Source organism: Penicillium pulvis (assembly GCF_028828015.1).
Source record: "Penicillium pulvis strain IBT 33274 chromosome Unknown scaffold_8_segment0_segment0, whole genome shotgun sequence".
Lineage (NCBI taxonomy): Eukaryota > Fungi > Ascomycota > Eurotiomycetes > Eurotiales > Aspergillaceae > Penicillium > Penicillium pulvis.
Window position 1 is genome coordinate 7,185,368 of NW_026643080.1, and position 18,294 is coordinate 7,203,661.

The window sequence follows — 18,294 nt, forward strand, 5'->3', positions numbered from 1 at the left end:
CTCACTCTCTTGGAACTCTTTGCCCGAGGATCACCGCCATAATGCCATATAATATTGCGTGAGTCCCTAAATCGGCCTCTCTCTCTCTATGAATAGAGGACTATAGCAGAGCTAATAGGGCGGTTTGCATGATAGTATGGTCAGTGACTTCTTCTTCCCCCAGTCAGGTATGTCCGAAAGAAGATATTCTGGTCGGTTGTTCTCCTTGCTAACCAGGTCCAGGGGGAATTGAGAGTCACATATATCAGCTGTCTTCTGTAAGCAATGCAGGGCAACAGCTGCTTTGTCTGGTCATATTCTGACATTACCTAGAAATTGATCGATCGCGGACATAAAGTCATTATTATCACTCATGCATACAAAGGCCGAACGGGAGTCCGATACCTCACCAACGGACTCAAGATCTATCACGTTCCTTTCTTCGTTATCTACCGCGAAACTACCTTCCCTACCGTCTTCTCCTTTTTTCCCATATTCCGCAACATTGTCATTCGGGAGCAAATCGAGATTGTCCATGGCCATGCGAGTCTCAGTAGCTTCTGTGGCGAAGCCATCCTTCACGCCCGCACAATGGGTCTGCGAACCGTCTTCACCGATCACTCCCTTTTTGGATTCGCTGACGCTGCCTCCATTCTCACCAACAAACTTCTCAAATTCACATTAAGTGATGTCGATCATGCGATCTGCGTCAGTCATACTTGGTGAGTTGTGAGTGGACGCGTTCCGGTGGACGAGAGCTGACTTGTTTCAGCAAGGAGAATACCGTCCTCCGAGCCTCATTAGATCCGTTAATGGTGTCAGTCATCCCCAATGCCGTTGTCGCGGAGAATTTCTGTCCGCTTTCATCAACCCCGCAAGGGCCGGACCAAATGCCATTGTCACCGGCTGATCCACGGCCAGCACCAACGCCGATTGGGCCAGACGACACCATCACAATAGTCGTCATCTCTCGTCTTTTCTATAACAAGGGCACAGATCTTTTGATCGCCGCGATTCCGCGAATTTTGGCCCTCAACCCCAATACTCGTTTCATCATTGCCGGTTCAGGGCCTAAGGCTATCGACCTTGAACAAATGCTGGAGCGAAATGTCCTACAGGATAAGGTTGAAATGCTCGGGTCCGTGCGACATGAGGAGGTGCGGGATGTCATGGTTCGAGGACACATTTACCTCCACCCCAGCTTGACGGAGGCATTCGGAACAGTCATCGTTGAAGCCGCCAGCTGTGGATTGTATGTGGTTTGTACCCGAGTAGGAGGTATTCCTGAGGTTCTTCCGCAGCATATGACCACATTTGCCAAACCCGAGGAGGACGATCTCGTCGTCGCAACCAGCAAGGCGATTACAGCGCTACGTTCAAATAAAGTACGGACGGACCGATTCCACGACCAAGTGAAGATGATGTATTCATGGCGGGATGTCGCTGAACGTACCGAGCGGGTTTATGAAGGCATCACGGGTGATATCAGCCCAGAGGAATTTTATGGCTACTATCCTGGCCAAGGCTGGGAAGCTAGCGGAGATCGAGTGCGCAGCTTTGCCCTTATTGATCGACTCAAACGATATTACGGCTGCGGTGTCTGGGCCGGAAAGCTGTTCTGTCTCTGCGTCGTGATTGATTTCCTGATCTATGTATTCCTGGAGATGTGGTTCCCTCGGGCCAATATCGATATTGCTAGAAGCTGGCCTAGGAAGCAACCTGAGGGTAAATCCCGACCATCTGCCATGGTTCGAAGACATGGATGAGCATTTGAAATCTTGTTTGGAACCCTTCAATCCGTTTTCTACTGACACGTGAGATGAACTGTACATACCTACCTCCAGGATGCCAATACTTGCATTATTAAATAATGGTAATTAAACCCCATTTCTTGCGAAGTGAAATATGTAATATTTAATTGTTTCTGTATACACTGTATAATTTTGGATTTTCCATTTTTCCAATCAATGCTGATACACCTCATATACAGAAACGTTCATGACTTCATAAATGAGATGACCGGATCCCACACGACCTCGTCAGGGCGTATTTTATTTATTGCGCTTGGTGGAAGGCTCATACTTCCACTCCGCATCAAGAGTTTCAGCACCCTCGGGGAGCATATCTTCCGCGGCACGATCGCCCTTATTGCCACGAGTACCATTCTGAGCGTCTTCTTTTTCAATGCCGCGCTGGTTGGGGAATTGACGCTCGATACCACGATTTTGAGTGGTGGCACCGACACCCTCTAAGCCGGCAGACTGCTTCTTGCGACCATGCTCGCCATCGTGGGCCAGCTCAACACCAGTCTGACCCTGTAAAGGCTTGCCAAGGCCTGTGTGCACGTCTTGCGAGGTTGCGCCCATCAAGGTGTCGGCAGCGGAGGTGCGCTGGTTGGAGGGCATGTTGGGGTTGTTCGTCTGGCTGCCAACGTCGTTGACATTAGAGGTGTAAGAGTTGCTAGCGGGAGCTGTACCGGGGGGAAGGTTTGAAGGTGATGTTCAGGACGGTGGTCAGCCTCGTTGACCTTGACACCGGGCTTATGCTGTAGGTGAGGTTAGCTGAATGTCAAAAATCAGTGGTAGAAACTCATGACGTACACCCTTGTCAGTCAAAGGGCCATCGGGGGCGATGGAGGGCTTAAAGCTGCCCTGCTTCTCGTTCGCGACGGAGGCAACGTTGTTAAGAGTACTCATGATGGAAAGTTTCTATAATTGTGGGTGTTGCGAAAATCAATATAAAGTTGGCGTAGTCCTATACTGAAAGAGTCAAGGCTTCGTAGATGTTGATGATATGTGACACTGTTGATGATATTACCACCACGTCCTTATATATCTATTGCTTTCATACAACAGATGAGACATGACGTCAAGCTTATTAAGGTTGACTTCATTGATGCAGAAGTATTGGGCGGCAAATGTCATTGACTGTATTCTGTGAGCTCAACAGTGGATCCCGAAGACGGGTATTTTGCTAGATGCATCAAGTTGTAAAGGTTGGTCATGGTCATCGAACGAAGAGTGACATCAAATAAGTGGCGAAATAGATCATGGAAAGGTTGATAACAGTTTGAACTTTCTTGATTTCACGAACTCGGTAATGATTCAAGGTGGATGAGCTCTGACCTAACGGATCCATGCATTTAAACTTGCCATGACTGTGATTGGTGGATAACCAACCGGGCATATCGTCACTTCATGCCTGAGGTATGACATCTAGTTATCTAGATCATGTACATAGTTGGCTCATGGATCAAGCAGCATTTGTCTTGCGTTCTTCAGGAGGATCAACCTATCACAGCGCTTGGTCTAGCGCGAATTTCGATATGATCTCTATATACATCACGGCTATACAAATAGAGTATAGCCCAATCCTTATACTGAGCTTAGGTATTATCAATTGCAAAAACGCCATGCAAATCAAAGTATGTTCGGCTCCTGTCCAGTCCGCAATCAGCGCATCACTGGTGGCCGGCCTTCCTTATTCCACTTGACACGGCTTTGTACCCACTCCACGGCCGCTTGCACCCCAGACCCTAATAGCGCGCTGACCGGCAGCACGCGGCTGTCTCGAACCCCTGTGCCTGTGTCGCCTTCAAAGACCTTGCGCACAAAGCCTTCCTTGATGCGGACCACCTCGACACAATCCTCACGATCCTGTTTATTGGCCAACACCAAAATCGGAACCCCCGCCACATCGGCACTCTGCAGGACGGACTCGAGCACCTCGCGACACTCATCCAAACGTCCGAATTCACTTCCTCCAGCATTGGTGCCCACATTCTGCTCGGAAAACGGCTCGCTGTTGCTTGTACTGCCGCGGGTCGGGCCTGATACGGAGCTGGGGCGTCGTCCGGGCGCGGAGGGGAGCCGCGTGATATCGGAGTCTTGGCCCACGTCGGCGCTGTCGACCACAAAGATGATCGCGTGGCAGCTGGTGTAATAGCTTTGCCAGAGACCACGCATGGATATCTGACCTCCAACATCCCAGATCTTGAGGTTCATATCCGGTAACGAGATGGTGGTGACATTCTGGCCGACGGTAGGGACGGTTTTGCCGGGGTTGGGCGCGGGCGCGCCATCCGCTCGTGGTTGATAGAGGGCTTTAATTTGTGTCAAGAGGGTTGTTTTTCCGGCATTGTCCAAGCCAAGTAGTAGGACGGAATACTCTGTAACAGATTTTAGGGCTGTGTGAGCGACAAGCTATTGCGGCGTCCAGTAGGAGACCCGGGGAAGTTGCGGAAGCTGCTTACCTTCTTTGCTAGTCGCGTACAGATACACCGACTTAGCCAGGTGATACATGATCGCGGAGCTTTCTCAAGCTAGCGCGATCAAGTTGGATGAATCCGCAAAGAGCAATTAAGCATATCATGAAGTGATGACGAGGCTCTCTGATCTCTTGCTTGCGCTCATCCCGCCTCCCCCATCCGGATGCGGTAGGTAGGGTTTAGGGTTGTAGCAGATGAAGTGAACTTATCGAGTGCTCTGAGTTCAGAAAGATAGGAAATACAGTTCTTCTGTAGGTGCATTGCTTCCTGCAGCATATGTTCGTCTCGACGTGATCATTTTCCTTTGCTCGGAAAACACTTCCTGTCATCTTCATGGATTCCACTCTTTTGCCTTTTTCCCCACTTCGCTTTTGTCAGCTTGATTACATATAATTGATCTCAAATCCGTGGAAGCGTTCAGAGACAAAAAAAATACTTGGAAATTTAACCTTTTCTTTCTCCGCATTATGCACATTCTCATATCTCTGGTTCGTTCGATAAGACCTCATGCCCGCATCAGATGAGGATTCGGCATTCTCTCCCCAGAATGCCCCGCGTGGGCTTGATCTCTCTACAATGGAAACTGATACGGTCATCGTCGGTATGGCTTCTCCTTAATTCCCCTGGCCAAGGCTAAGACTTTATCTCCACTAGGCAATGGGCCGTCGGCCATGATTCTCTCATATATACTGCACGGTTATATCCCATTCTACTCGTCCGACCCCCCACATCCAGACCCATTACTGGACGCCAAGTTGAAAAATGCGCCCAATCTCTTGAATATCAACGTAGACGTGCTGACCGCACATTTCGCCGCCTCGCGCCTGTCATATTCCACCCAGGCTTTGCCCGTGAATGTGCTGCTGGATACCCTGGTACGACCCAGCCTCGATATTGAAGAGTCAGGCAACACTTCCAATGTCGAGTGGCGATATATGCCTGAAAAGGCTGTCTCACATCTGATTTTTGGCAAGTCGACCGACCCTGGAGGCCAATGGACCGAACATCCCCACGGGGCAAGCTGGGATATTCGGACCCTGAGCTATGCTGCCATGTTGTCGCTCCCCGGTTACTCCTTCGCGGACCATCATAAACGACATACGGGCCAGGACCTGGCACCTTTCACACGACCTACGAGACGCGAAATAGCAGAATATTTCCGCCTCTACCCAGCGGCAGTCAATATCGGCGAAGTTTTCCGGTGCGGAGAGGAGCTGAGTGACATTTCCCGCACTGCGAATGGTTTCTACATCAAATCACATAATCTTCACTGCAAGCGATTGGTACTTGCAAGTGGTATCTTCACCGAGATTCTTCCGCCAGTCCCGATCCTTCAGCCTCTCCTCCAAACTCAATCAAATCCTTCAGTGCCGCTGCTTGTCATTGGCTCAGGCTTCTCCGCTGCCGACGCGATCATCTCCGCCGCGCCGAACCAAAAAATCATCCATGTCTTCAAGTGGGCCCCCGAGGATCGGCCATCACCTCTGCGGGGCTGTCACCAACACGCCTACCCAGAATATGCCGGTGTTTACCGACTAATGAAGAAGGCCGCTCTGGCTGGGGCCACAAATCAACGACCGAAATACCGTCGCGGCAGCTCGACCCCCTTCTTAGAAAGTCGCGATTGGGCTGACGTCTACGAGGGCATTTCCAACATAGAGATTACCGCTGTCGAAATACAAGATGGATTAGCGCATGTCACATTTCGCCGACCGGACGGGTCCACATTTTTGAAATCTGTCCAGGGTCTTGTTTATGCCGCTGGGCGGCGTGGTACCTTGGGGTATCTTGATAGCGAACTCCGCTCCGAAGTCCTCGGACATAACCATTCAGATGATGCCACCGTTTCGGCGCAGACTCTCCGTGCGAAGGCAATTGAAGACTTGGAAGTTGCCCCGGGAGTGCATATCATTGGAAGCTTGACTGGCGATTCACTTGTGCGCTTTGCGTACGGAGGTTGTGCCTATGCAGCGGGACGGCTCATTGGAGAGCGAGAGGGCGACCTGGGAACCCGCAGCACCTGTAGTAGCAGAGTGTCGACTCGGCCCCAATCCTCATCCCTGCCTGTCATGAATGGGATGGATGGCCACGATATCTTCCCTAATGATATGTCCGTGGTGACCCGAGACGATACCCTGAGCAAGGTGTCAACGGCCGGAGTGCCATCCACCCAGAGCTGGTGGAGGACAGTGACGCGTATGTGGAAGGACTTCATACGATAAAGTGAGATATAAATATCCTGTAAGCTTGTATGGTGTTGTATAGCATGTAGATGCATTCCAGCCTGTGAGGATTTATATGACAATTTCTAAGAGATGCCTGTCAATTACAATCGTGTTCATTGTAAAGGCGCCTCTTGCAATAGTTCAGATACCGTGACAACGGTGTATCCCCTTTTTTTCAGCTCCGGCAACACCACCCGTAGCATCGGCACAGTCCATTCTCGGCGATCATGGCAAATAATGACACTTCCTGGTCTCACCATGCTCAGAATATGCTTAGCATTCAAGCTATAATAAGAAACCTGCGGATCGTGGGGGTATGTATCACCCAATATGAGCTTATAACCTAAACTCTCAACTAAGCGCCGCATTCTCGAGCTGAAGAACCCAGAACCTGGCCGGAAGTACCACCCATCAGGCCCTTGGACCTGGTCGGCTGCATTATACGCCTCTTGTATCATCGTCTGGACAGCTAGAATCTGCGCCGTCAGCTCCTCGTCGCTTAACGCGCGCGAGGGCTCATCGTGCATCGCATGATTGGCCAGCTCATGCCGGGCCCGGACCAGGTCGGAGAGGACGTTTTCATACCCCGGTACTTGCGATCCGATCACGAAAAAGGTGGCTGTTGCATGGTGGACTTTTAGAATATTGAGAATCTCCAGTGTATGTGCTGATGGCGCGTCGTCGATGGTCAGCGCGACAATTTTCTTAGCAACTGGGTGGTGAAACAAAACATCGGGCCAGCGACGTTGGAAATAACAAATGAGGAAAGCCGGGGGCTTGTAGATGAAATAGAGAGGGAAGAACAGGCAACACGTTGACAGGAAGCCGAGCATCGTGGCGTGAAGAAAGCAAGGGGAACATGTGAGGGACACTCGACCCGCTTTTGGTCTCCATGTCGCAGCTTGTATAGATTCAGCCTGGAACCTCGACTTTTACGTATTCTTAAGGCCCCCGCATAAAGTCGGTGAGGTACATGATTAATTGCAGATAAGAGTCATTATCTCGCGCCTAATTCACCTCCCGGCTGTTTCTGGGATTCTTACCCTTGGAACCCTGAATGAAACATTGTTATCCGGAACTGGTAGAAACAGGTTGGTATATCAATGAATATATATCGACTTCCTCCAACGCTATTGAACTTTGCAGAGCTTCTTCTCAATTCAAACCTTGGAATTTACATTAATTGTTGACCGGTATCATGCAATTATATGTACATAGCAGTGCAATGTGATGCCTCATACGTACCTAGGGAACAGGGTCCATACCTGAGATTCGGAACTTTTACTGGTGAACGCGCTACTATCCGTTGATGATCAGCAAGCCCCAACGTATTCGGCGATCAAATACGCAATCCAACCGAACCGAATATACTGCTAGTGGACCATTGCATATGCACCCGCCGCGGCTGAGCTGAAAGGACCCTTTTGAAATCGTCCGTGTCACCCCGGCTACATGTGAAGTGGATATACGATCGACACTAGGATTTGTTTTGGAGATAAGCTTGCGAAAAGGTTGAATAAAAAAAGCAATCCATCCTCAAAATGTTCATGCAGTCGCACGATGTCGAAATTCGACCCCGAACAGAGCTCGAATGCCTCTGACACGGTCAAGCCAACGATATGGCGATGCTTCAAGGCACATATGAAGAAATGGTGGTGGCTGTATGCAATTGCAGTCATTTGTATCTTTTTGGTGATCTTCCTTCCCATGTAAATTGCCCGAGAAGAGCATCGACGACTGTCACTGATTTTCTATCCAGAATTTATGTTGGAATCCCACACCTTGCCGACGAGTACATCAATAATTATCAGTACAATGACACAGGCCTGTCCATCACCAATCCTCGACCCTCTGCTTTCCACATGAGTCAGTCTCAGAAGATCAGTATTGGGGGTGGACTTAGTGGAAGTGGACATCTATCGGCATTCAACGCGACAATCAGCACATCTGATGGTCAGGAGTTTGCGGTCCTTCCGTTGTCGGAAATCAAGTTCAGCGACGGTCCCGATCTGAAGATAGACCAAGATCTTGAATTGACCTGCGTCGATTGCTTATCGGATATGGCGGCTGCGTTGGCTACAAATGACAGCATCTCGATGGTGGTCAAAGGACATCCGGACTTGAAGATTGGTGCGCTGCCCACAGCTCACTTGAACATTGACAAGACGATGCAAATGAATGGTAGGTTACTTTCTTCGAGAGCTTTGGGGTGTGCAGAATACTCATTTGTCGGTTTTGAACATCTAGGCTACAATATCACCGGTAAGTTGAATATATGCGATTTTGGGAAATAGCAAATGAGCCTGACCTCAGGGCAGAATTTATGAACAGCAACGGGGCATTCAATATCACCAGTGTGGAGCTCCTGACGCCCGAAGTGGATGGATATAATTTCAATGCGACCATCTCCCTTCGCAACCCAACCCCTTTCTCAGTGGAAATGGTAAATGAGAGATCCTTAGACTGGCCATCATGCACGAGCTAACTCAACGAAAGGGAAATGTCGTGTTCAATCTGAGTATGGGAGGATCATCACTGGGATATATCGACATGCCTAATCTGACATTTAGTCAAGGTGTCAGCAACGCGGTAGTCTTGGGCCAAGTCGACGAGTCAATGCTTGTACAAGAGGCGCTGCTAGGCGACGGTGATGTTGGTACGGTCACCATTGATATCCAAGGCTACAGCTGTCATTATAATGGGCAAGCGATCCCGTACTTCGCGGCTGCTATCAGGGCTTCGTCTGCTTCGGTCACTGTGAATCTACTGGAATACGCATCAAGCTTGTTTGATTAGCAGGCCCTGGAGGTGCAAAATAACAAGCCCCTTCATTGACGACAGACCACTGCATACTTGAAAGAAACCTTTGGGAGTCGTGCGGATTGTAAACGCTTGGTGAATCGAGTCACTGTTCTACTTGCGCAATGAATTGCGACTGCACGAATGTAAATGTCATTTTAAAACGCAATAATGGGTATATATATATCATCGGCACTTTTTTCACATTTTATCCCATGATCTGGAGCTGATCCTCCGGAGGCCAGCGCACTTGTGCGAAGCTCAAGAAGCGCTTGATACTCTGTAGGTACTTTCGAGTAATCTCATCACTGAGAATGTGTGCCTGTTGATCACTCTGGTGTAGCTTTTCTCGAGCCGATCGCTCGTGAATACCAACCATGGTCACACCAATAGGCCATGCACTAAGTCAACAATTAGTATACGTATTTCATAGGGCAGGGGAGTATCATCTTACGCTTTTCCAATGCTCACGCGAAGATAAGCATCATTGGCATCAACGTATTTCCGCTGTTGTACCTTATGCACGATCTCCACAATTGGCTCTAGCAGTCCGTCCTCCAAATCTCCTTTCTCAAAGCGTCGGAATAGCGGATTCATGTTTTCTCGAGACTGAACCATGGCATTATACGCTTGTTTCCCCTGGTGGCTTTCACGAACAGACACATCGCGCTTTGCCAAAGCCAACTCCCACTCCGAAAGCATCATGTTGAAATAGGACGCCAATTGTCGGAAGAGGAAGAGCCGTTCGGCGTCTCCCTTCGGAATCTTGGCGGGAATAAGCATTTGGCTACCTGGAACAGGCTCCAGGGTTGTCGGAATCGGCCCGTCAGTCAATTTCTGCAGCGTAGCAGCGCGCTTGATGATTCGGTGGTAACGCCGGAGTCGCGAGCGGTGGTTTTCTCCAAACAATCGCGCAGGCTCGTTGAGATCCCGAAGCTTTTCAATAAGTTCATCCTCCTCCATATCCACGGCCTCCTCTCCATCGCCAGGGTTATCGTCGCCCTCGCTTTTGGTGGGCAAGTCTGGTAGTCCGAGTCTTCGTCGCCGTTCACGCTCCTTGGTCTCTTCTTCTTCCTCTCTTCTCTTTCTCGACTCCTCGGCGAGTCTAGCCCTCTTCTCATCTCGTTCACGTTGTCGGGTTGCCTCTTCCTCCTCAAATTTGCGCTTCTTGGCTTGCTTCTCTTCGCGTTCCTTTTGAAGAAGTTCTTGCTCTTCCTCGTATGCCGCTAAACGCGCAGCCTCGACCTCCCCTCGGCGCATGTATTTCTTTTGGGGCGCTACCACGGTGGTTTTCTCTTTCTGGGTTCCGGAAGACTTGGCCGAGTCGGTGCCTTTGGCCTTCGAGATCTCCTTAGACATGAGCGCGGCGAAATCCATGATGGCGGTCCTCAACAGAGGATTTCTGGATATGGCGGTGAAAAGAAGCTCAAATGTCGCCGAGTTTTAGGGCCAAAATATTGAGATCGATCGATCGATACGTGACGGGGGCGGATTGCGGGGATGGAAGATGTGGAAGGATGAGAGGAGAAGGATGTTTAATGTGGACCTAAGCTTCCAAGCCGCAATCAGACTTCGACTTCCCAAGCTATTCACTTCACCTTCCTTCTCCAAAATCTTCGCCAACTCTTCTTCTAATTATCGCATAAATCTTGTGCCACTTACCACGAGAGCTCTTTCTTCCAACAATTCTCAACAAAATCATCTCCAACAGCCCATTCCTGATTGGCCTCACGCGCGACACCTCACCCTACCATCATGGCCGCTCCATCCCAAGAAGGCCCCAAGCCCTCAATCAATCGCCAGACAACTACACCTTTCCACCTCAAGCTTTTCTATCGCACCAATGGCTTCCACTCTTTATCCGATTATAAACTTCCTATTCCGCCGCGTCAACGCGGTGGCCCCGTCAGTGGACCGAATGCCATCCGCGCGCCCTCTCCTGTAGCTGCTGCGACACTTCCGCCCCACCTTGAGATCTATACCTGGCAGTCATGTACACTTCGGGAGCTCTCCCAGCTTCTAACCTCCGCTTTACCGTGGTTACTAGGCGACTCGCCTACCGGTACCCGACTCTGTTTTCGTCTGATCTACCCCGATGCGCGTGGTGCAGCAATGGCAGGCAATGACGTTCGCGGTCACTATATTAGCAAAGAGCTGGGCAGTGTGGTTGTTGCGCCAAAAGAAAGCTCATACCGGGCAGATGAAGACGCAGATCATCAAGGCGAAGCACAATTGCGCCCTGGGCCACTTCGTTTCCAAGGTGGAGAAGCCGACAAATGTCTGCAGGACGCGCGATTCATAATTGGAGACTACATTGAATGCGCAGTTCTGCCGCCGCGTGAGGATGGATCCATCGCACCACCGATCCGTGCTGGTTCTGGGCCACCGCCGATGGGGCATGGCATGCGCGCATTTGGGCAGAATGGATCTGGGCGACCTGGTCGTGGTGGCCCTCGTGGAGATCGCGGCGGACCTTCTCATGTTCCCATGGGTGATTGGAGGCGAGGGGAAAGACTCCCTGAGGGAGGTGGTCGCGGAGGCCGTCGGGGATGGAATCCGTATTAAGAAGGTTGATATGAGCTTCAGAGTTTTGTCCTAGAAAAGCGATGATACAGGCCGGTCTGAGCTTTGGGGATACCCAGCTTATCATCATGTATTTGTATTATTATTATGTATGGAGGGAATGCCTTAGGTCATGTCTTTGTCGATATATCAAATGAGATCTATCGCCTGCAGAGTATATTTCAGAGCTTTACACCCGTCTATAACCGGCCAATAGCAAGATCTAGAGCTATAAGACAAGTGATATGATGCATTTACTGTGCAACTGGCGCTTCGTATGGGGAGCCAGTTGTAAATGAGAAACAGAAGAAATCCATGCGGTATATGCTTGCAGTAAGGTACATAGCCTGCCAAAGCAGACATAGTAAAAAAGAAAAAGCAGTTTTGCTCAAAACATCGCCTCGCGATCATTGGAAAGTGTGCGAATGGGCAATCCCACCTCCATAACCCTGCACCACCTCAATCGTATGATGGATGTCATGGAACCAGATCACACCCTCAGTCATTCTTCACCACTCAGAAATTGTGTCTCCCTTCCGCTTGCCACGGAGCTCGAATTTGCCCTGCAGATTGTCAGCCTATTCCGGTCCTCCGCCTCTCTGCTGGCAACTTGGATGACGGATCATACCTCGGTCTTGTAGGCAACATAAGTCAGGACACCTGGAATGATACCCATGTACACAATAGACAGCCAAGCATGGCGAGGCGTCCAGCGGAAGTACTTGTAGCGGTTGGCGTTGAGTTCTATGTTGATCAGTCAGTTCATGCTCATGAGCGTCTCCGGGGCTTCGGTCCGTGTCTAGATGTGCGAGCGGGTTCCCGTGCTTGGGCGCAAATTTTCATTCTGAGCATAGCACAGGGACCGTCTCTGCATGTGGACCTTTCTCGGAGCGTGGGGTCGAGAGGGACGAGGATAGGGCTTCAAATACCGTAGTATTTCTGGAAGGCCGGATCAAGGATCAAGGCTGTAGTCAATTGATTAGCGAGAAGGGCAGAATAGATTGGAGAGCTTCACAGCACTTACACTTGCTGGGGCCAGCCATGATTGCGATAGTTCTTGGGTCGAAGGCACAGAGACGTCGCTTTCGCCGTCCAGCGGATCGAGAAGGAAGTGGAGTGGTCACATGACCCGCCTTGCCGTCACCCAATCACGTGAGAGCCAAAATAATATCGAGCTCAACACGGACGATCAGTCGAATCATGATCTTTCATTAGTAGTGTTGATGGAAGACAATGACAAATGATACACATATCTCACACCGCCGTGACTGAGCTATTGTAAGGCCAAATCTCAAATTCCACTCGAGCCGCTATATCTACATTTCCTAGTATAGTCCATGGATCCCCATGTGCTCCCCAGTTCTATCATGATGAATGAAGGTTGCTTAAATTTTTGTTAACATTCTGCATCAAAGTGACGAATCAAATATTGGACTGGCCTTTGATTTTGCATTGAGTCACCAGCCAGTCCTTTTAAGTTGTTGCCTCGCTAGTCCTCACACCTTGCCACTTAGCTCTTGACTTAGAAGTAAGCAAGTCTGGCCCGGTTAGCGGCTATGGACCTAGCCTTGTTCTTCGCAAAACAAGGTTGGTTTTTCAAGGAACTCCTCTGAGTTTTACTCTATCAAGCTTTGATCTCAAATCCCCAGCTCTCAATATGTCGTTCGATATTGTCAATTTCACATTTGACAATGACTACCAGTATTGGAATCAAAGTGGACCAGAAACACTAAGACTGTCGAAGGGGAGATTGTAGGTGATTAGAATTGTCGTATATATTGAAAAGAAGAGTCAATTGGAATGGTAATAACAATTTCCAACGGTTTGAAGTTGGAGTAGAGGTAAACTGTTTACATGATGCTCATCAGCTCAGATTTATACCCAGAAGGGAATGGTCTATGTTTCTCACTCACTTACTTAATCAAGAATGTGACTCCGCGAATTTGATAGGCTTATCTGATATGAATATGTATATAAAGCTTAGAAGCTTTGGAAATTTAAATGTCTTGGAAGTTTGCAGTCTATCTTTATCATTGAATTCACTATACGCCATCCTCTGATTCCTCTCTACCGCCCATTGCAATCAACCCTCAAGACGTCAAATTATTCAATTCTCAATATGCCTACTGTCAGCTGTTTTGATTATCCTGGCTATGAAGAGCTTGGAAATATCTTCAACATTTCTGCCGCTGTTTCCATTCCTGCCAGTGCTCGCATTGTGGCTTGTTCCGGTCAAATTGCCGACAACCATGACCCTCTCTGGGGCAATCACGCCGAACAATTCGAGAAGTCCATGGCCAATATTCAAAAGTCCCTGGCTGCTGCATCACCTCACATCACCAATCCCGAGCAGTTGTGGGAGGGAGTTTTTTACGTGACCTCATTCCACGTTGGCGTTTTGTCGCGGGAGGAGCAACTGCAAATCGCCGAAATTGCCCGTAAATATTTCGGGAAAAACAAGCCTGCTTGGGCCGCGATCTGTGTGATGGCCTTGTTCCCACCAGAGGCGTTGGTTGAGGTCCAGGTCCAGGCTGCCTATTCTGATGAAAAGAAGGTTGAGAACTGAGGGGCTCTGATGGAATAATTCGACACCGAGCCCAAGATAGCTATCATTAAATCAACTTTGGAATACATGAAATACTTCTCATTTGACCAATATATTTAGATTGATTTGCAACTGCCACTGATCTCGGGAGACTTGATGAGATCTTCAGTAGTATATGTATCTACTTCTTGCGCATGAAGCAGGCAATTCCATATCAATACCCGAGCATTTGCATTTGCATACACTCCAGCCTTGTAGAATGCGATACCTTTAATGTGAATATAATATATGAGGAGCCACATGATCACCGAAAGTGCTCTGGAGGCCACAATACTCATACTCAGGTATTGATGATATAGAAGAACATCAGTTGGTGACCCAAATAAGATTCGATCCCTTGGAAGTGTTCACGCATCAGCACCGGCTTCCACCTCTGCGCCTCCGATTCTCCCAGCCTTGAATTCTTCGACCATTTGGGCAAAAGTACACCATTCCACCCCTTCATGTGAATTGATGTACTCAATCAATCGTTCGTGCAGCATGATCACTTGCGGTTTCCCGCTGACCTGGGGATGAATCGAGATTGGAAAGACGAATGTGTCGTACTCGCGATAGAAGAAGTCAAACTGCGCCTTCCATAACCGCTCAATGGTGTCGGGATCCACGTATCCATGAGAGGGACCCTCAACGAGCTGGAACGGAGGCCAATCGTCCAAATGCCAATTGGCAGGCACCTCGACAATGCTGCTAGGCACAAGCTTACTCATTGGCTTCATCCATTGATCAGCAGGCTTTGAGATGTCCGTCATAGAGAGCTTCTCGGGGGCATATGGCACATAGTAGAGCTGTGAATCATGGTGCATAAAGGAATGGTCATATTGCTAGGGCAAAGTGAGTGATTTTGGTTCCTTCAGTGGATGGAGATTCTTACGATTCCGAATTCCTCCAAGAGCTTGATACTCCGGCGCGAGGTTCTCCAAGATGGCGCAGTCCAACCTTTGGGGTATTCGCCTGTGAAGTTTGTGATAACTTCGATGGACCGAGCTAGAACATCCCGCTCTTGCTGCTCCGTGAGTGCGTCCACATGCTCATGTGAGTAGCCATGCAAGCCACTGAGCCTGTCAGCCAAAGAAACGTCACACAAAACGGCAGGTGCTTACATCTCGTGACCTGAATCTTTAATCTTTTTGATCTGAGACGGGAATGATTCAATCGAATGAGCTGGGACAAACCAGGACGTTTTGATATTATATTTGTCCCATAGATTGAGGAGTCGGTCAATTCCAACCGTTGCGCCAAATATGCCACGCGACACGTCCGTCAGGTCTGGCAAATGACCATCTTCCGTGTTAATCCTGCTTATCTATTAGAACTGATCTTGCAGGGATTCAGATCACCCGTACCAGCCACTGACAGCATCCACATCGATGCCATATCCAACAAGCACACGTTTCACCATGATAAATCAAGCAAGACGTGCAATCTCTTTGCACTAATTCTTCATTGACTGGGGATTAGTTTGTAAATAACATATTTGATCATGGATTATCTCTACTGCGCTGTGAGTGGATCGCCAGGGCGCTCAACGACCTGCCTAAAGCGGAAGGTGGATGAGTTGACCAATCAGAGGTCCTTTGCCGCTGGATAATAACGATTTGTCTCTGATATGAGAAGTAGCATCTCGGGCAAACCAAAGCAGAATGGGTCATGATTAAGGGAGTAAACGAATTACCTTTTTTTAAATTCAACTACCCTTTATCTGACATCATGGAGATTAGGACTCTTCTGTGGACTTTGATTATGCGGGGAAAGCCGTGATAAGGTTGATTAGCCAATCAAATGTGTCGTGATATGCCGTGACGATGGAGATGCCGAGTATAATAACTAGGACCAAGCGCAACAGTAAGCACCTGGTTGAACGAGAAGGCCTTTCAAGGTAGCATAAACCCTATACAATGAGAACGATAGAATCAATAAGAACAGCTTACAATTGACCTCATTCTGTTTGGAAATCGGAGCCGGTTATCGCGCATTTAGGCTTTCCCCGCTTCCGCGAAGATAAGGCCATCTAAATGGTTCATCTTCCCCAGATACTTTTCCTTCCTTCAGAATCCCCAATGTCCGAAGGTTATTTCGGTAGAGCGTGCAAAACATGTCGGCGTCGTGGACGAGGCTGCGATCGACGACTACCGACATGTAATACCTGCGAATCTAATGGTCTTGTCTGTGAGGGATACTTGTTACAGTGGCCTGGATTGGCCAGTCGCGGGAAGTTTGTCGGGAAAAGCATCCCTGTGAGCACCGGCAAAGGTCAAGGAGGAAGAGGGGGAAAAGAAGGGAAAGGGGAGAAAGGTGTGAAAGGGACAAAAGCGACAAAAGCAAGAAGATCGCGACGCACACAGCCAACAGAGGTAGAAGTCTCAACTTCGACCCCGGCTCCAGCACTAGCTCCGGCTCTACAACCGCCCCCAGATGAAGCCCAAGACACACAAGGCGATCCGGTACAATCCGGAATGTTGGATGCCCCCAAATTTACCACAAAAGAAATATCAATTGATCCCCAACTGGCCATTGACGATAATACATTCCTTTTTGACACTTTGATGGATTTTCAATCTACTGTTGAGGTGGAAACGTTGAAGATGCCAACATTGGACATCGGGACTTACATGGACATGAACAACCAATTGTATCCAAGGATCGATGTGTTGAATATTCCGGATGAACTGAAATTTATCATGGAATATCGTCAGTACCTCTCATACCAATTGGAAGCTGTCGCAGATGCTAATGGTTCGAAGATCTTTGTGAGGTAGTTCCGAAACTATGTGTTGACAACGAATGCCCGCAAAATCCCTACCGAGATTACATATTCCCTCTCGCGATCGAGATACCGTCCTTGATGTATGCATGTGCAGCTTTAGCGGCATGTCACTACAACGTGAGGCTAGCGACCAATCAATACCAACGGGAGTTTTACAAATTCAAGGGCAAAGCGATGAAGCGACTTCAAGAGGATCTATATTCCCAAGCTCGAGCTATCCACCCGGGAACTCTCGCTACAATACTGATGCTCTGTCTTTGTGATCTCTGCCAGGGCGGTGCTTCGGATTTCGAGTCTCATTTTCAAGGGGCTAAAAAATTAATGGAATTACGTCAAGAACGCACCTTGGGATGCTTTGTGGAACAGTACTTGATATGGTAAGCACGCACGCGACTAGACGCTTGCAGATAGTAGCTAACGCCGCCAATTTCAGGCTGGATGTGATGGCAGCTGCCTCCCATTCTAGATCCACAGTTTTTGCTGCACAAGATATACAAGAATTACTCTACGAAAGTGGAGACTTTTGGGGCTTTGACGCGATTCCTTGTCCGTTGGATCAATTTAAGGTGATTCATGAGATCGGTACTCTGCACAAGGAATCGGCGAGTCCAGACACCACTTCAATGGAAAGAATGGATCAGGTTCATGATATCAAACATAGACTGTTGCAAGGTCCAATACATTCGCAAAGAGGCCAGAATTGGTTTCATTTGACGGAGGCGTATCGATACGCCATCATTCTGTACCTGCTGCGACTTTTCTCCTGCGACGTGGATGAGTACGAATTAAACTGGCTTGTCAGCAGTGTGCTATATCATGTGAAGTCTACTCCGCCCGCGTCTGGCTGGTCGGATCAGCTGCTATGGCCATTGTTCCATGCAGCGGTAGAGATCAAGGATACAAAACAACGAGAATGGATTCGCGAGCGGGCCCAGTGTATGCAATTCTCCGGGGGATTTGGCAACGTACAAAGTGCACTCAAGATTCTAGAAGGTGTGTGGATGGGGAGTCGGCCTCCAGAATATTTGGACATGATGCTGGGATGGGGAGATGGAACAATACTTCTTATATGAGAAAAATGATGAAATTATTC

General features: G+C 48.8%; 13 protein-coding genes across 13 annotated transcripts; 7 read left to right on the forward strand and 6 right to left on the reverse strand.

The window, feature by feature from the left end:
* Nucleotides 1-41: 41 nt before the first annotated feature.
* On the forward strand, nucleotides 42-1,745 carry N7503_012137 (phosphatidylinositol N-acetylglucosaminyltransferase subunit A/GPI3; the record flags this gene model as incomplete). Its single annotated transcript, XM_057071683.1, has 5 exons — nucleotides 42-58; nucleotides 136-167; nucleotides 223-257; nucleotides 313-701; nucleotides 752-1,745. 5 exons carry the CDS (start codon nucleotides 42-44, stop codon nucleotides 1,743-1,745), a joined length of 1,467 nt encoding a protein of 488 aa, XP_056918294.1.
* Nucleotides 1,746-2,030: 285 nt separating this feature from the next.
* Nucleotides 2,031-2,675, reverse strand: N7503_012138 (uncharacterized protein; the record flags this gene model as incomplete). Its single annotated transcript, XM_057071684.1, has 3 exons — nucleotides 2,031-2,399; nucleotides 2,456-2,524; nucleotides 2,580-2,675. 3 exons carry the CDS (start codon nucleotides 2,673-2,675, stop codon nucleotides 2,031-2,033), a joined length of 534 nt encoding a protein of 177 aa, XP_056918295.1.
* Nucleotides 2,676-3,431: 756 nt separating this feature from the next.
* On the reverse strand, nucleotides 3,432-4,280 carry N7503_012139 (ADP-ribosylation factor family protein; the record flags this gene model as incomplete). Its single annotated transcript, XM_057071685.1, has 2 exons — nucleotides 3,432-4,147; nucleotides 4,232-4,280. The coding sequence occupies 2 exons, from the start codon at nucleotides 4,278-4,280 to the stop codon at nucleotides 3,432-3,434; spliced, it is 765 nt and encodes a 254-aa protein (XP_056918296.1).
* Nucleotides 4,281-4,753: 473 nt separating this feature from the next.
* On the forward strand, nucleotides 4,754-6,468 carry N7503_012140 (uncharacterized protein; the record flags this gene model as incomplete). The annotated part of the gene is made up of 2 exons (XM_057071686.1): nucleotides 4,754-4,847; nucleotides 4,901-6,468. The coding sequence occupies 2 exons, from the start codon at nucleotides 4,754-4,756 to the stop codon at nucleotides 6,466-6,468; spliced, it is 1,662 nt and encodes a 553-aa protein (XP_056918297.1).
* Nucleotides 6,469-6,584: 116 nt separating this feature from the next.
* Nucleotides 6,585-7,304, reverse strand: N7503_012141 (chitin deacetylase CDA4; the record flags this gene model as incomplete). The annotated part of the gene is made up of 1 exon (XM_057071687.1): nucleotides 6,585-7,304. The coding sequence occupies one exon, from the start codon at nucleotides 7,302-7,304 to the stop codon at nucleotides 6,585-6,587; it is 720 nt and encodes a 239-aa protein (XP_056918298.1).
* A 727-nt stretch (nucleotides 7,305-8,031) lies between these two features.
* N7503_012142 (DUF3712 domain-containing protein) lies at nucleotides 8,032-9,267 on the forward strand (the record flags this gene model as incomplete). Its single annotated transcript, XM_057071688.1, has 5 exons — nucleotides 8,032-8,180; nucleotides 8,231-8,652; nucleotides 8,719-8,733; nucleotides 8,790-8,914; nucleotides 8,968-9,267. The coding sequence occupies 5 exons, from the start codon at nucleotides 8,032-8,034 to the stop codon at nucleotides 9,265-9,267; spliced, it is 1,011 nt and encodes a 336-aa protein (XP_056918299.1).
* A 211-nt stretch (nucleotides 9,268-9,478) lies between these two features.
* N7503_012143 (mRNA splicing protein PRP18) lies at nucleotides 9,479-10,647 on the reverse strand (the record flags this gene model as incomplete). Its single annotated transcript, XM_057071689.1, has 2 exons — nucleotides 9,479-9,671; nucleotides 9,725-10,647. The coding sequence occupies 2 exons, from the start codon at nucleotides 10,645-10,647 to the stop codon at nucleotides 9,479-9,481; spliced, it is 1,116 nt and encodes a 371-aa protein (XP_056918300.1).
* Nucleotides 10,648-11,025: 378 nt separating this feature from the next.
* N7503_012144 (SAP18 family protein) lies at nucleotides 11,026-11,835 on the forward strand (the record flags this gene model as incomplete). The annotated part of the gene is made up of 1 exon (XM_057071690.1): nucleotides 11,026-11,835. One exon carries the CDS (start codon nucleotides 11,026-11,028, stop codon nucleotides 11,833-11,835), a length of 810 nt encoding a protein of 269 aa, XP_056918301.1.
* A 506-nt stretch (nucleotides 11,836-12,341) lies between these two features.
* N7503_012145 (uncharacterized protein) lies at nucleotides 12,342-12,902 on the reverse strand (the record flags this gene model as incomplete). Its single annotated transcript, XM_057071691.1, has 4 exons — nucleotides 12,857-12,902; nucleotides 12,762-12,797; nucleotides 12,461-12,576; nucleotides 12,342-12,395 (listed from the first exon to the last, which is right to left on the reverse strand). Exons 1-4 carry the CDS (start codon nucleotides 12,873-12,875, stop codon nucleotides 12,342-12,344), a joined length of 225 nt encoding a protein of 74 aa, XP_056918302.1. The 5' UTR covers nucleotides 12,876-12,902.
* Nucleotides 12,903-13,951: 1,049 nt separating this feature from the next.
* Nucleotides 13,952-14,398, forward strand: N7503_012146 (uncharacterized protein; the record flags this gene model as incomplete). Its single annotated transcript, XM_057071692.1, has 1 exon — nucleotides 13,952-14,398. The coding sequence occupies one exon, from the start codon at nucleotides 13,952-13,954 to the stop codon at nucleotides 14,396-14,398; it is 447 nt and encodes a 148-aa protein (XP_056918303.1).
* A 386-nt stretch (nucleotides 14,399-14,784) lies between these two features.
* On the reverse strand, nucleotides 14,785-15,836 carry N7503_012147 (polysaccharide deacetylase family protein; the record flags this gene model as incomplete). The annotated part of the gene is made up of 4 exons (XM_057071693.1): nucleotides 14,785-15,258; nucleotides 15,309-15,489; nucleotides 15,538-15,732; nucleotides 15,781-15,836. The coding sequence occupies 4 exons, from the start codon at nucleotides 15,834-15,836 to the stop codon at nucleotides 14,785-14,787; spliced, it is 906 nt and encodes a 301-aa protein (XP_056918304.1).
* Nucleotides 15,837-16,494: 658 nt separating this feature from the next.
* N7503_012148 (uncharacterized protein) lies at nucleotides 16,495-17,193 on the forward strand (the record flags this gene model as incomplete). Its single annotated transcript, XM_057071694.1, has 1 exon — nucleotides 16,495-17,193. The coding sequence occupies one exon, from the start codon at nucleotides 16,495-16,497 to the stop codon at nucleotides 17,191-17,193; it is 699 nt and encodes a 232-aa protein (XP_056918305.1).
* Nucleotides 17,194-17,279: 86 nt separating this feature from the next.
* On the forward strand, nucleotides 17,280-18,274 carry N7503_012149 (fungal specific transcription factor domain-containing protein; the record flags this gene model as incomplete). Its single annotated transcript, XM_057071695.1, has 2 exons — nucleotides 17,280-17,578; nucleotides 17,635-18,274. The coding sequence occupies 2 exons, from the start codon at nucleotides 17,280-17,282 to the stop codon at nucleotides 18,272-18,274; spliced, it is 939 nt and encodes a 312-aa protein (XP_056918306.1).
* Between the last annotated feature and the right edge of the window lie 20 nt (nucleotides 18,275-18,294).